General features: G+C 34.0%; 1 protein-coding gene across 4 annotated transcripts in view; it reads left to right on the top strand.

The window, feature by feature from the left end:
* Window positions 1-14,506, top strand: part of ERBB4 (erb-b2 receptor tyrosine kinase 4) — a 1,472,307-nt gene that overhangs the window by 1,177,295 nt on the left and 280,506 nt on the right. For all 4 annotated transcript variants that reach the window (XM_074191455.1, XM_074191456.1, XM_074191457.1 and 1 more), the window contains one exon: window positions 8,795-8,917. In XM_074191455.1, the coding sequence (XP_074047556.1) occupies window positions 8,795-8,917 (123 nt within the window). The remainder of the gene's footprint in view (window positions 1-8,794; window positions 8,918-14,506) is intronic.

The raw sequence follows: 14,506 nt of genomic DNA on the forward strand, positions 1-14,506 counted from the left end.
AAAAGAAAGAATTGACTTTCACTGGTACTGGGAATTTCTTTACTGAAGAATTTCCTTTTCAATAGAGTGATCTATTCTTGTTCATTTTATATAATAATTATAAGGGAATGCATAGTAATTTAATAATGATTCATTGTATAGATAATTTTCTCCTTGGATCTCAGGAAAAAAAAATCATTCTTATGAATCACCTATATCCACTGTTGAACTATACATAGGGAGCATAGAGAATTCTCTAGAAGGAGCTGTTGACTTCATGACTAACTATGGCTTGCTGCTAGATTGTAAATGATCTTTCAGAAAGTACGTAACTTTCTCAAGAACCTCTTACACCCCAGACATTGTTCCTTGCTGTTGGACACATCTTTAACAGCTCAAAAATGGATCATAAAGTGACAAAGATGTGACAAACTGGATCTTGCATTTTTTTCCATTTAATTTAATGATTTTTTCTGACCTTTTTGATCTCATTTATTCAAAGAGCTCTTAAATGAGCACCAACAAAACAAATGAAACAAGATCCAACAGTTCACCCAGAGACTTCAGTGTTGTCATGCATTTTCATTATAGTTTTTAGGCACTTGTATATATCCTTGGGTAAATGTCATTATAGCTCTGAGTCCCAGCTTTCTCTTCTTTAAACTTGGGTTGATAATACTTGCCTCTTCTACCCCAGCACAAATACATTATGACAAATGAATTTTGATTACATGTGTGTAAGCCTTTGACATATTGTACAGTAACATAGAAAGGAAGCTATTACAGAAGAAGAATAGAAGATTTGACATTTATGCTGTACTTTATGGTTATAAAACACTTATTATACATTATCTCTGTATTATATTATATTTATGCATTCATTTATATCTTTATGCATGCCTTATCTTTATATATATATTACATATTTAAATTTTCAGAGGTACCAGTGAAATCATGAATATAGGTAATCTACCAAAAGGACAGACAATAACCTATCTGCATTTGCTTATCATAGTTACATTCCAAGGTATTCATAAGACAAATAGCTAGAGCTGCAGTTTTCTAGACCAGTCACCTCATTTTACAGATTATACTGAGATATAGCTTTTATGTCAATTGGTCAAAGTCACATCCATAAAAAATAGTAGAGAAGACTTTTGGATCCATGTTATCTTATATTTTGGGGAAATTCAAATCCCTAAAGAAATTGTTTTAAAATTATGTTTTTTGTGTTAAAATTCATAAGAAAGAAAATCAGATGTATGAACAAGGAGTATCTTGATAAAAATCTAAGAATAATATATTTTGACATTAAGAGTAAAAAAAAGCCTACCAAGATTACCCAAGTAGTGCCTACATGATAAGGTAGCCCACTCCAAGTAAGGAACCTCTTTGTCTCAAAGATCTATTCATTTTACTATTAACAAAAGGTTAAGGGCATTCTTTCTGAGCTTGTTGCTTCAAGTGTCTTAAAAGAAATCTTATACCATCAAGATACTTGTAGTTTCCAGGGAATATTTTGACAACTGAAATGTGCAGATGCAACAGAAAAGGATCAGGGAAGGCTAAATACTTTCATTTGTTTAAATAAGATACTAAATAAAGACAGGTAGATATTGATCTCTTTAGAGAGATATTTATGTCTTGATATATATATATATATATATATATATACATAATTCGTGCATAAATATACATACGAATTTGAAATCTGCATGTACACCTTCCTTCAGAATTTTGACTTAAATGGCTATATGCTGGCAAATTAGCAATTTTTAACTTCTTTTATTGTTGATGTTCAAATGATTTTTCAAAATACTAACTGTTGCATAGTGCTCTACAATTTACAAAGCTCTTTGTATGCATTATCTCATCCATCACAATTGAGATCTCAGTGAGAGGTGCAATGGAACCTGGCTACATGATAGTATCATTTACTGGAATGATTAGGAGAGAAGATGAACCCCACAGGGGGAAATTACCATATCCAACTGTTTTAGCAGCAGCTCAAGATTAGGGGTAAAGTTTCTGATTATACATTTTCTCCACAAAGTGATTCCCAGCTATTGATAGACTTACCTACACACAGGAGTCTGTCTGCCAAATGAAGTAGACCTGGTTGTTCATAGAAGCATGATAATAGTACCCGGGCTGTAAAGGCACAATGAACTTAGCCTTGTAAACAGACACTTTGAAATACGGTGGTGGTTTTAAAGCAATTTGAAAAGGAGTAACCCTTAATTACTTCCCTTACACAGAAATAGGACAGGCTATTTGTCTGTATTTAAAGTATAGTTCTTTTCATTTAACTTTTAAAAAACCATTGCTATTTCCCTGTCTGTCCTTTCTCTCGTGCTTTTCCAGTGGACAAAATAGAAATGGGAGCTAGTTAATAGTCTACAGTAAGGAGACTTAGACTTTATTAAATGATTAAACCCAAAGAGTGGTTACTAATGATCTTGTGTGGATTTGAAATAGGGTAGAAGTTTGCATGCATTGGGGTATGTTTAGTAAATAGCTATTTAAACTATTTTTTCTCACTGAGTAGTATAAAAGTTCCAATGGCATGCTTATTATATTTGTAATCTGAAGAGAGTGAAATCAACATCAAAAGATAAATGGAATCTAATAAGAAACAAATTTAGTATTAATATAATGTCTCGTATTCAAGAGTCTGGGGGAGCTCACTCTTCTTTAAAGCCTATTGGTAAATTTTCAGTGAGACCTTTTACAACTCAGATCTCAGAAAGGAAAAAAAAAAACATCTAGCATATCATTATGGTTTATTGCTTTGTCAACTCTCTAGTTTTATGTAATAAGAGAAAAAGACAAGAATGCAAATTAATCTTTAAAAGACTCTCATGTGTACCTTTCTCACCCTTTCCTCCAGGTAGCGGATTGTTAAATATTTTCCATCTCAACCCTACTTATATTGAATTCCCAAACACAAGACATGAGAGGTGAAGTTGAAGAGCAATTTACCTGAAAAAGATCTAATGGTTGTAGTGATGTCAAGCTTGATAGGAGTCAACAGTTTGACAGGGAAGCTCAAAAAACTCTTGAAATTTAAAAGGCAGTAAGAGAGGTGCAATGTCCAGGACACTCCATTGCACACTCCATTCTTTTCAGACAACATTAGATTGTTGTATTCTCTTCTCTTGATCATATTTTGGGAAGGATGTTGATAAATTGGAAAATATGAGAGAGAATGAAGCCAGGATGTTGAAGACCTTCTAATTAGTGCCATACGAGAATTCTTATTGTCACTGCCTCTCCAAGTCAAGAGTGGGAATTTTCACACTCGTTGTCTTCCTTGGATATTGTAGCTGTTTCTCAGGTTCCCCCTCTGGAATCAAATCTTCATTCCCCATCACCTGTGGTCACCATATTAGGTACTGCCAGTACCATTGAAAGTTGATAGGGCAGACATTTGAATGGGTCATCACAGCCACTGGATATTCAATCACCTGAGGTTATCTAGAGTCACCAAAGCAGCCTGAGCCCCTCCCTCCCCCACCTTGGAAGAGGGCTTGGGGGTAAAACCAACACATTGGTTTTGGTCTGATAAATGCAGCCCCTGCCCCTCGCATAGTCTTAGCCGAGTGTCCCACAGGACCTGAAGAATTTACTTTGGAAAAATTAGAGTGTTCAGTGTCCTGGATACACCTACTAGGAATAATTGAATAGGACTCTGGTTTTCCGAACTGGGGCAATGATTAAGAGGGACAGTCAGGAAATTTATATTGTGCTGCAAGAGGTGAAATTCTTGGGCCAGCACAAGATGGACCAGAGTGAAAGCATTAGCTAAGAATGTTTTCATTAATCAAGAATGGAAATTGCAGGTTCAAAGATGATAGATACCCTCACAGTTATCACCATAAATGATGCCAAACAACAATTCAGCTGTGTTATTTCCAAAATCTTTTAGGTAGCTTCAAGAAACCCAAGTCTTTGGGTTCTGGAGACAGCATGGTTGAAAGTAGAAGTTCAGAGAGAAAAACTTGTCATGATGAATAGCCTATTGAGAGATGGGTTTGGATATACTGGATTCTCACAACCTGTCACCAGAAATCACATGTAGGTGCTTGCCCAGTATTGATGGTATTCCAAGGTGCCTGGCAGATATGAGAGTAAGAGAAACCATTTCAAAAGCCAAGAGACTTCCCCAGCACCCTCCACCCTAGATCATCCCCAATACTCTTGTCTCCTATCAAATCAGACCACGGGGTGGAATGGTTCTGGAAAAGACAAGTGAGAAGGATACCTTACACAGCATACCCCTCACTATTATAAACATAATTGTGCAAGCCATTCTATCAACTTTATGGTTGTCATGGTCCTATTATTATGAGAATTGCTTGAAGGAACTCAGGAAGCTTAACATGAAGGCAGGAAGTATCACCTCAAGTATTTGTAGATCTGTTTGATGGACTATCATGTAAAATAATAAAAATAATAGAATTAATGCAGTGTTTTGCATTTTGCAAAACATTACCATTGTCTCATTTGATCCTCAAAACAATCCTCTTATGGAGATAATTGGCTCATTTTACATATAAGGAAAATGAGACCTAGAAAATTTAAGTGACTTTAGTCACTGAGCTGGGAAGCAACTGGGACAAGTTTCAAAGAGGGATTTGATTTATATTTCTTATTCCTATATCGCAAAATAGGGAGCAATGCATAGAAGTTATGGATAGGTAGATTTAGATGTGACATACAGAAAATTTTCCTAAACATTTTCTTTCCAAATTATAGCCCCCTAGGCTCAGTTGCTACCCTTTTAATAGATCTTCATTTAGAAGCTGAATAGCTCATCTCCTGGGTATATTGTAATATGAATTCTTCTAAATCCAAGATTTTATATCTTATCAAACCTATTAAATTCAGGCATCATCTTATTTCTGTTTCATGAAAAAAATAGTATAGATTTGATCTCTCTTACTCATATGCACACTCCCTCAACAAATTCACATTTTCCATCCTAATAATAACTAGTTCTCCCCATCAACTCCATCTATCCAAATTATTTTCTTAGTTCTTAGTCAATCATAACTTTCAATCATACTTATTATCCCCATTTAAATCTCCCCCTATTCTGTCATTTTGATCATGATTTTTCTTAAGGCTAAAATGTCCTTCCTCTTTGCATATTCCTTAGCCATTATTAACTTGAAGAATAAGCATTATTATACTAGTATATGTTTAACAAACAGGTCATTAGGAGGAAAAAATACTTCTATGACGCACTATTAAATTTAATAGTCATTAGCATTTTTGTCACAAATCTTTTTAAACCTAGACAATAAAGTCAACCATAGATCAAGTCTCAAATCGGAGCCTGATGATTTCAAAAGAGTTAATTTTTACACTGAACATTTAGCAATTGGTTAATTCAATTTGTTCAGCACACTCATGATTGAGCTTCATAATAATCTGCCCCAAGAAACTTTCTACAGCTAAAACCTCTTTTTACACTTTGTGATTAGCTCATTCTTTTGAATTTCTCAACACTGATTTTTAATAAGAGTTTTACCATGTAGGCTTTTGTTTGTCTATATTCTCTAGATATGTTTATCTTAATACTGCACTTATATTATAACCTGATTGGCAGTAATATTGTTTTTTTTTATAGGTACCTGAAATAGACCAAATTTGACCACTATAGTCTAGTAGATGCAAGTGGGAGATATAAATGAAATGAGATCCACCTAATAATAAACAAAATATTTTCTTAGCCATAACAGGAGGACATTCATAGAAGAGACATGGTATACCTTGAAGTTTTATTTAGTTTTAATAAAGTTTCCTGAACCGCTTTTGGTGCTGGTGCTTATTAGCCACCTGAAGTCTATGGAAAGATCTTTAGCTCCTAGTATTATGGTTTTTTTTATTTGAACTTTATTTGAACTATATAGGTTTGTTCCCATATTGAAAACCAGGAAAGAACATCAGGAATCCTAACCTTACTCCCATGAGCTAATGGAATCTCAAAAACTATTTAATTACTTCTTAAGAAAAAAAAGTACAATTTTCTTGGTTTCTAACCCTGGGATATTGTTTCCTCTTGCACAAAATACTGCATAGCTTAATTAAAGATAGGGATAAAGTTAATGATTATGAGAAATGATTAATCTTAGATACCTGGTAATCACATTTATATCGTAATTAACTTATTCCTTGATCCCTCAAAGAATTTATATTTAACTTAAAATTAGTAATGGCATGACTATCAACACATACTTTTTTAAAAAATTCATGTGGGGGCGGCTAGGTGGCATAGTGGATAAAGCACCAGCCTTGGAATCAGGAGTACCTGGGTTCAAATCCAGTCTCAGACACTTAATAATTACCTAGCTGTGTGGCCTTGGGCAAGCCACTTAACCCCATTTGCTTTGCAAAAACCTAAAAAAAAATTCATGTGAATATTTTTAAGTTACAAAATTACCTTCCACTCTCCTTTCTCACCCCCCACACCCCTCAGTCACAAACAGCCAATTGAATATTGTACATACACATTTCTGTTAAACATGTTTACAGATTAGTTATTTTTTGGTAGGAAGAAGTAGGATTAAGAGAAAAGAAAGAAAGCCATGGGATAGGAAAGAAATGCATAAGAGAAATTTTTTAATTACATTAAATTAAATTACATTAAATTAAAAAGTTTTTGCACAGATAAAACCAATGTAATCAAGATCAAAAGAAAAGTAGTAAATTGGGAAACAATCTTTACAACTAATGATTCTGACAAAGGACTCATTTCTAAAATATACAGAGAACTGAGTCATATTTTTAAAAAAAAGCCATTCCCCAATTGACAAATGGTCAAAGGATATGCAATGGCAATTTACAGATGAGGAGATCAAAGCAATCCACAGCCATATGAAAAAATGCTCTAAATCATTAATTATTAGAGAAATGCAAATTAAAGCTTCGCTGAGGTACCACCTCACACCTCTCAGATTGGCCAGTATGACCAGAAGGATCATGATCATTGTTGGAAGGGATATGGGAAATCTGGGACACTATTACACTGTTGGTGGAGCTGTGAACTCATCCAACCTTTCTGGAGAGCTATCTGGAACTGTGCCAAAAGGGCAACAAAAAATGTGCAATACCCTTTGACCCAGCAATACCACTACTGGGTCTATACCCTGAAGAGATGAGGTCAAAGGGTAAAAACATTACTTGTACAAAAATATTTATAGCAGCCCTGTTTGTGGTGGCAAAGAATTGGAAATCCAGTAAATGTCCTTCAATTGGGGAATGGTTTAGCAAACTGTGGTATATGTATGTCATAGAACACTATTGTTCTATTAGAAACCAGGAGGGACGGGATTTCAGGGAAACCTGGAGGGATTTGCATGAATTGATGCTGAGTGAGATGAGCAGAACCAGAAAAACGCTGTACACCCTAACAGCAACATGGGAGTGATGTTCAACCTTGAAGGACTTGCTCATTCCATCAGCGCAACAATTGGGAACAATTTTTGGCTGTCTGCAAAGGAGAGTACCATCTCTATCCAGATAAGGAGCTGTGGAGTTTGAACAAAGTACAAGGACTATTCCCTTTAATTCGGAAAAAAAAACCCAGATGTCTTATGGTTTGATCTGGTTAGCTCTGAGAATTCTGTTCTCTTTAAGAATATGATTTCTCTCTCATCACACCCAATTTGGATCGAAGTACAACATGGAAACAAAGTAAAGACTGATGGAGTGCTATCTGTGGGGTGGGGGTGGGGGGAGGGAAGCAAGATTGGGGGAAAACTGTAAAACTCAAATAATATCTGTAATAAAAATTTTTTAAAAATGCAAAAAAAAAACCCTGAATGTAGCATTCATCAGATTATGAAGGGGCTTTTTTTTGTTTTGTTTTGTTTTCTTCCTCTGGGGATAGTATTGTACATCACCAGTCTAATATGATTGTCCTAGCTCTCTGAATTGCTGAGAAGAGCTGCATCCATCAAGATTAACTCACAGTGTTGTTGTTAATGTGTAGAATGTTCTTTTGGTTCTGCTTTCTTCTCTCAGTATCAGTTCCTATAATTCATTCCATGCTTCTATAGAGTCCAACCATTGATGATTTCATATAGAACAATAGCATATACCATAACCATTTCCCCAGTTGATAAGTATCCTCTCAATTTCCAATTCCTCGCCACTACAAAATGCACGCTTATCTATATATACTTCTCATGCAATGGTCAAGATAACATATATATTTTGTTTAGCAAAAATATGTGTCCATATATGATACTATAATAGAATGAAACATGAGATGTGTAAATTTGGAAACATCTCCACTTCAAATGTTTATATAGACTATCCATGTCTAGCCTGTGGAAGGCCCTTCATTCTTGACATAGTGATGTCCTTTTTGTTCCTCTTTGAGTGTGAAGGAAAACAACCAAGCTACCAAACAATGAAAGTGGAATGAGCTCTGAAGTTAAGAGATTCATCAAAGTGCTCTTTCCACTTTAGATATTTTCTAATCATAAGACCTAGAGCAAGTCATCTTTCTTCTCTGAGAAAGTTGCCGACCTCATCAATGGAAAATTCTTTTGTAAATCGGGTCTCAAATACTGCCTAGTTGTGTTGCCATAGGCAAACCGCAATTTTCTCACCTATCCAATGAGCTAGAAAAGAAAATGACAAACCACTCCAGTATCTTTGCCATTAAAACTCCGAATGGGGTTATAAAAAATCAGACATGACTAAAAACAACTAAATAAAAACAACAAAATAGAAATAAATATATAATTATTAGAATTATTTAATAATACAATTTGTCATTTCAATTCCCTTTGTTTTTCAGTTGGTAGAACCCTTAACCCCAAGTGGCACGGCACCCAACCAAGCCCAACTTCGGATCCTAAAAGAAACTGAACTCAAAAGAGTGAAAGTACTTGGATCTGGAGCATTTGGAACTGTTTATAAGGTAAGTCAAAATACTTTGAAGAATTAAATATTGAGGGGAAGTGGTTTTGTGATTCTATTAGTCTGCTGTATATGTGACAGCATAAAATTAACTCATTTCTTTTGGAGGCATCTAAGTGATTGTGTTAGTCCTTTGTTCTCAAAGAAAAACATGCTAGCAGGGATGTGATATCATGACAAGCACATGGATTAGCTCTGCCTTATGAGGGGCTGTGCTGCCTCCCTTTCTCCTGCAGAGCCATCTGGGTCCAGGAAATAACCTTGGAAGAGGCATCTAGGTAGCAAAGTTGGTAAAGATGTGGACCTGATGCAAAAAGATCTTTGTTCCAATGTTACCCCACATACTTACTAGCTGTAGATCCTAGATAAGTTAACCTTGCAGCTGCAGTTTCCCCATCTGTGAGATGGAGTTAATATTCAAATGTCATGAGGATCAAATAACATAAAAAAGTGCTTTTCAAAGTTCTGCAAAACTATTATTATTAATATTGATATTGTGTTCAAAAAGAATGGAAGTTAATATATAACTATGCACTCATCTATTTTGTATGACATAAAGATTAAACCACCTCTAATAAATAGAGTCTACCTATCCCTGGGATCTCACTTAACTGCTCACTTAACTCTCCAAAACTAAGTTGCAGAATGATAATGGGTATGAGTAATTTCCTCTGGAAGAAATACTTATATAGTTAAAACTGATTTAAAAACAAAACCAAGCAGATAATGAGCTTGAGAAATGTGAATAGGCTTAATAACCCATCATTTGAAAGAAATTTTGTTGTAATGACAAAACAAAACACATCACTAAAACTTCAAATCAAAATAGAAGACTGAAGCAAACCATTCCCCACCAAAAAAAAAAGTGATGTGAAGGAGGAATTTCCCGTTGGTATCTTCCCCTTCCTCTCCCCGCCCCCATAGGCAACATTACACTGTTCTTTTCAATGCTCTGGTATGTCTACCCTCCTCTAAGGGGCCAAGGTATCCTTAGATTAGTAGTCACCAAGCCCCATCATTCTAAGAAATATTGAGTAAATATCTAGCAATTCTCCTGTGCTTGGCCTAATATCTCTAAAAGATCAATGAAATTCTTGAAGTTATGCAGAAGCTTGAATTTTTTAGAATGTCTTTATTAATAGATATGTCACATCATTTTTTTGTTGTTGAATCAATCAATTAACTGAAAAGGATTTGTAAATATCTATATCCAGGTAATAATCTATGTGCTAAGTGAATGGGATGAAATGACTCCAAACCTCAGAGTTAACATTCTAGGATTGAAACACTTCATACAGATTTTCTTTTTGTGACACAAACATTTGCAATATACAGTCATTTTCCCCCCTCTAAAATGTGTCAAAAAGTGATGAATTATTTAGTAACAGAGTCAAAATACAAGGATTCTTTAATGTCAAGGTTATTTGTAATATTAGTTGAAGAGTTCAAATTCATTTAATATGTTTCTTAAAATACCTATATATACCCAGAAAATGGTTTTCCCATTTGTTTCAATATTACACAATAAAAGCCCTAGAGTTGCAATATTTAATTTTATATTTTTAAAAGGTTACATATATACCAACTTTATTAGTGTTTATGGTAAAACTATATCAAGCAAATTCTTTCAATTATAAAACTAAAGAGTCTCAAATGCCAGTCAAAATGGAAATCATTTATCCTTGATAATTCCTACTGAACTTTTTGACAAAATAGTCCCAGACCTTAAAGCACAAAGCCTTAGAATTTTGTTAAGCTGATCTAACTGCAATGTTTTATTGATAACATATAAATTGATCTAGTGGAGAAATAATATTGAGAGGGGCGGCTAGGTGACGCAGTGGATAGAGCACCGGACCTGGAGTCAGGAGTACCTGAGTTCACATCTGGCCTCAGACACTTAATAATTACCTAGCTGTGTGGCCTTGGACAAGCCACTTAACCCCATTGCCTTTCAAAAACTATAAATAAATAAATAAATAGATAGATAGATAGATAGATAGATAGATAGATAGATAGATAGAAAGATAGATAGAGAAATAAATAAATGAATGAATGAATGAATGAATGAAGTTGTTCTAGGTCTTATTAGCACTTCTGGTTCTAAGAGATAAAAAGCATATATTTTTAGAGAGCCAGTCTTCCCCAGACTTCTGCAGGCTGATGCTGTTTGAGCACAGGTATTTAAGATTAGGAATTTTATGTTCCAGGAAGGAAAAAAGTTAGTGGAGTCATATATAACATAAATGAAGCAACCTAGAATAAGTAAATCATATCCACCAAAGATACTAAGGTAAAAGATAAGAATTGGTTGAATTATTTTGATATCAAAATCTCAACAGTCAGACTAGATATTTCTGCCTCCATGTATTAACTGTCCATCTCTTGTGCTATATCTATACATATAATATATATGTAAATATAGCATATAATATAACAATAGCTAAATATAATTACTACGTAATACATTCTTCAGCTATTATATACTATATACATATATGATCAGACTATCATCATGTCTTAAACCATAATAGTTTTTACACCATCAATGAAATGAGTCATTCCTTTTTGACAAAGAATCCTATACATAGAGAATGTGACTATGTAAAAAATCTATGGAGAGATGAAAAATGAAACAGTGAATTTCACTGACATTGACTGTCAATCTGGATAATTTGACTCCAAAAGCAAAAAAAAAAATAAGAAAATCAAAAAACCCTTGCCCATCAGTAACAAGATCCTTTTCCACTTGAATTATCTGGATAATTGCTTTAATTCTCTACTTCACTAGACAGAGCTTTACAGAGCCACAGAGCAGGTTTGTAGAAAGCTGGATATAGAAGTGGTAGTCCTTGAGTTTCTAGTCTGTTGCTTATCACTTGAGCCATACTGACTCTTTCGAATATATTGAAACTTGACATGTTTTGTAAAATTTAATGCAAATTAGGAAATGTGCAATGAGGAAGAATGGTGATATGGACATATGTCAGAATTTGAATGTCTGACTATGCCTTCGTGTTTCAAAAATAACTCAATCTTGGATGAATCTGATTGCCCAATTGCTAGTATGATATTTATAGACTTAAGTTATAATCATGAAGTTAGACTTTATAAAAAAACATGGCTATAGAATGGCTGTAAACTGGATATTAACTAATGTACACAGCAGGGAAGGGAAGAATAATTAGCAGTTAGGGAATTCATTAATTATGGTCTTGTTTATATTTGTTATCAAGGACCATAATTTGTTTATTTAAGTGATGTTGTGATACCACAGACATTCTACACTCCACATCCCTTTATTGTTTTATTTTTTTTTTCCCATAGACAAGTCACAAGACAAGGCTTGCCTTGTTGGTCCCTTCATTACTGATTTCTCACTGCCAACACCTCCTCTCTTGGCCTTAGATACTTGAAACACAGCTTTGCATATGAAAGAAAAGAAAAAAAAGGAGATTTTTGTCTTCTGCCTTGCACACTTTCTTTAAAACAACACTCAATCATCCTTTGTGATTTTTTAAGCAATACGATGTATCATTGTAGAGATTTTAATAAACAACAAAAAGAAAGTTTACATATTTTAATTTTTTTACAGTTAATTCAAGTGTTACTTGCAAACTATACAGGAAATAAAACCTTCACTAACCCTGGTTTCCCCTTCTTTCTTTAATTTTCCTTGTCCCCACTAATTCTTTTCTTAGTTTTTTCTAATCTGAATCCTATTTTGTCTATGTCAAACTATGAGTTTTTCACTGAAGCTGCCTTTGTCAGGGTGATTAAGAGCTTAATTCTTTTAGAATCAGCTTCCCCAATATGGTGTCTAATGTAAAAGATCAAGGTTTTAGGCAGTTAACCATCTTTCTGTGGTATTCACAACAAGGCCCAACTTAGGCTTTATCCCTGAAATGATTTTGTAGTAAGTTCCCTTTTTCTCACTCTTCCTGAATATGGACTTATAGAAATTCTTTTCTGACATGACAAGAAATGGATTAAAAGAGCATTCCCTGGTCAAAGGATATGAACAGACAGTTTTCAAATGAAGAAATTAAAGTTATATATAATCGTATAAAAATGCTCCAAATCACTATTGATTAGAGAAATGTAAATTAAAGCAACAATGAGATATCATCTCACATCTATTAGATTAGCCCAAAAGAGAAAAAGATGACTAATGTTAGAGAGGATGTGGGAAAATTGGTACATTGATGCATTGCTGGTCGAGTTGTGAACAGATCCAACCTTTCTGGAGAACAGTATGGAACTATGCCCAAAGAGCAATAAAACTATTTATACCATTTGACCCAAAATTCCAATTCTAGGACTATATATATATATCCAGAAGAAATTGTAAAAAAAAATGAAAAAAGTCCATGTTCCAAAATATTCATAGCATCTCTTTTTGTAGTGGCAAAGAATTGGAAATTGAGGGGATGCCCATCAATTGGGGAAATGGTAAACAAGTTATGGCACATGAATACTATGGAATATTATTGTTCTATAAGAAACCATACGTGGTCAGACTCTAGAGAAGCATGGAATGACTTATGGAATCTGATGCTGAGCAAAAGGAGTAGAGCCAAGAGAACAATGTACACATCAACAACATTATGAGATGAACAACCTTGATGAACAACAGTCTAGAGAGCTAGGGCAATTGTATTAAATTGGTAATGGTCTATATTAGACCTGACCAGAGGAAGCAAAATAAAACAAAGCAAAGCAAAACACACAGGGGAAAAAAACACCCCTACCAAATCTGATGAACATTTTATAAAAATTATCTCTTATGTATCCCTTTCCCTTAATCCTAATTCCTCATGCCAAAAATTATTAATTTGTTGTAAATATGTTTAACAAAATATGTATGTAAAATGATAAACTGACTGTTCCCTACTGAGGGGAGGGGGTAGGAAGGAATGATGAGGGAAATTTTGTAACTTAGAAATGTGCATGTTCAAATGGATGAAAATAAAAAAATTTAAAAAAGAGCATTCCCTAAATGTCTTTCAAAAATTACTCTTTTATTTCCCTTGTTCCATTTTAAAAATTAACTCCTTCATCTCCTGGAAACATTAATTGCTCAGTCAGACAACAAAATTTTAAACTTTTTTCTGAATGCTACATATTAAGGATATAAAAAAGTAAATAATTTTAAAAATAAAATTTTAAAAACACACAAAAAATGACCAGCCAAGGAAACAACAAAAAAGACAAACTCTGCTATGATGGAGCTCACATTCTGATGGGGAAGACAACATGAAAACAAATATGTACAAATATTATATCTCTATAAATTGATAAATCCATTCACAACTCTACCATCAATGTCCCTATCCTCCCACAGCCTCTCCAACATTGATCATTTCCCCTTTTTCTCATCTAGGCCAATCTGATAGGTGTGAGAAAATACTTCATTTTTGTTTTGATTTGCATTTCTCTAATCAATAATCATTTGGGGCGTTTTTTCATATATAGCTTTAATTTCTTCATTTGAAAACTATCTGTTCATATCCTTTGACCATTTATCAATGGAGGAATGACTTTTGACCTTATAAATTTGATTCAGTTCTCTATATATTTTAGAAATGAG

Source organism: Macrotis lagotis, chromosome 6, assembly GCF_037893015.1.
Source record: "Macrotis lagotis isolate mMagLag1 chromosome 6, bilby.v1.9.chrom.fasta, whole genome shotgun sequence".
Taxonomy (NCBI): domain Eukaryota; kingdom Metazoa; phylum Chordata; class Mammalia; order Peramelemorphia; family Peramelidae; genus Macrotis; species Macrotis lagotis.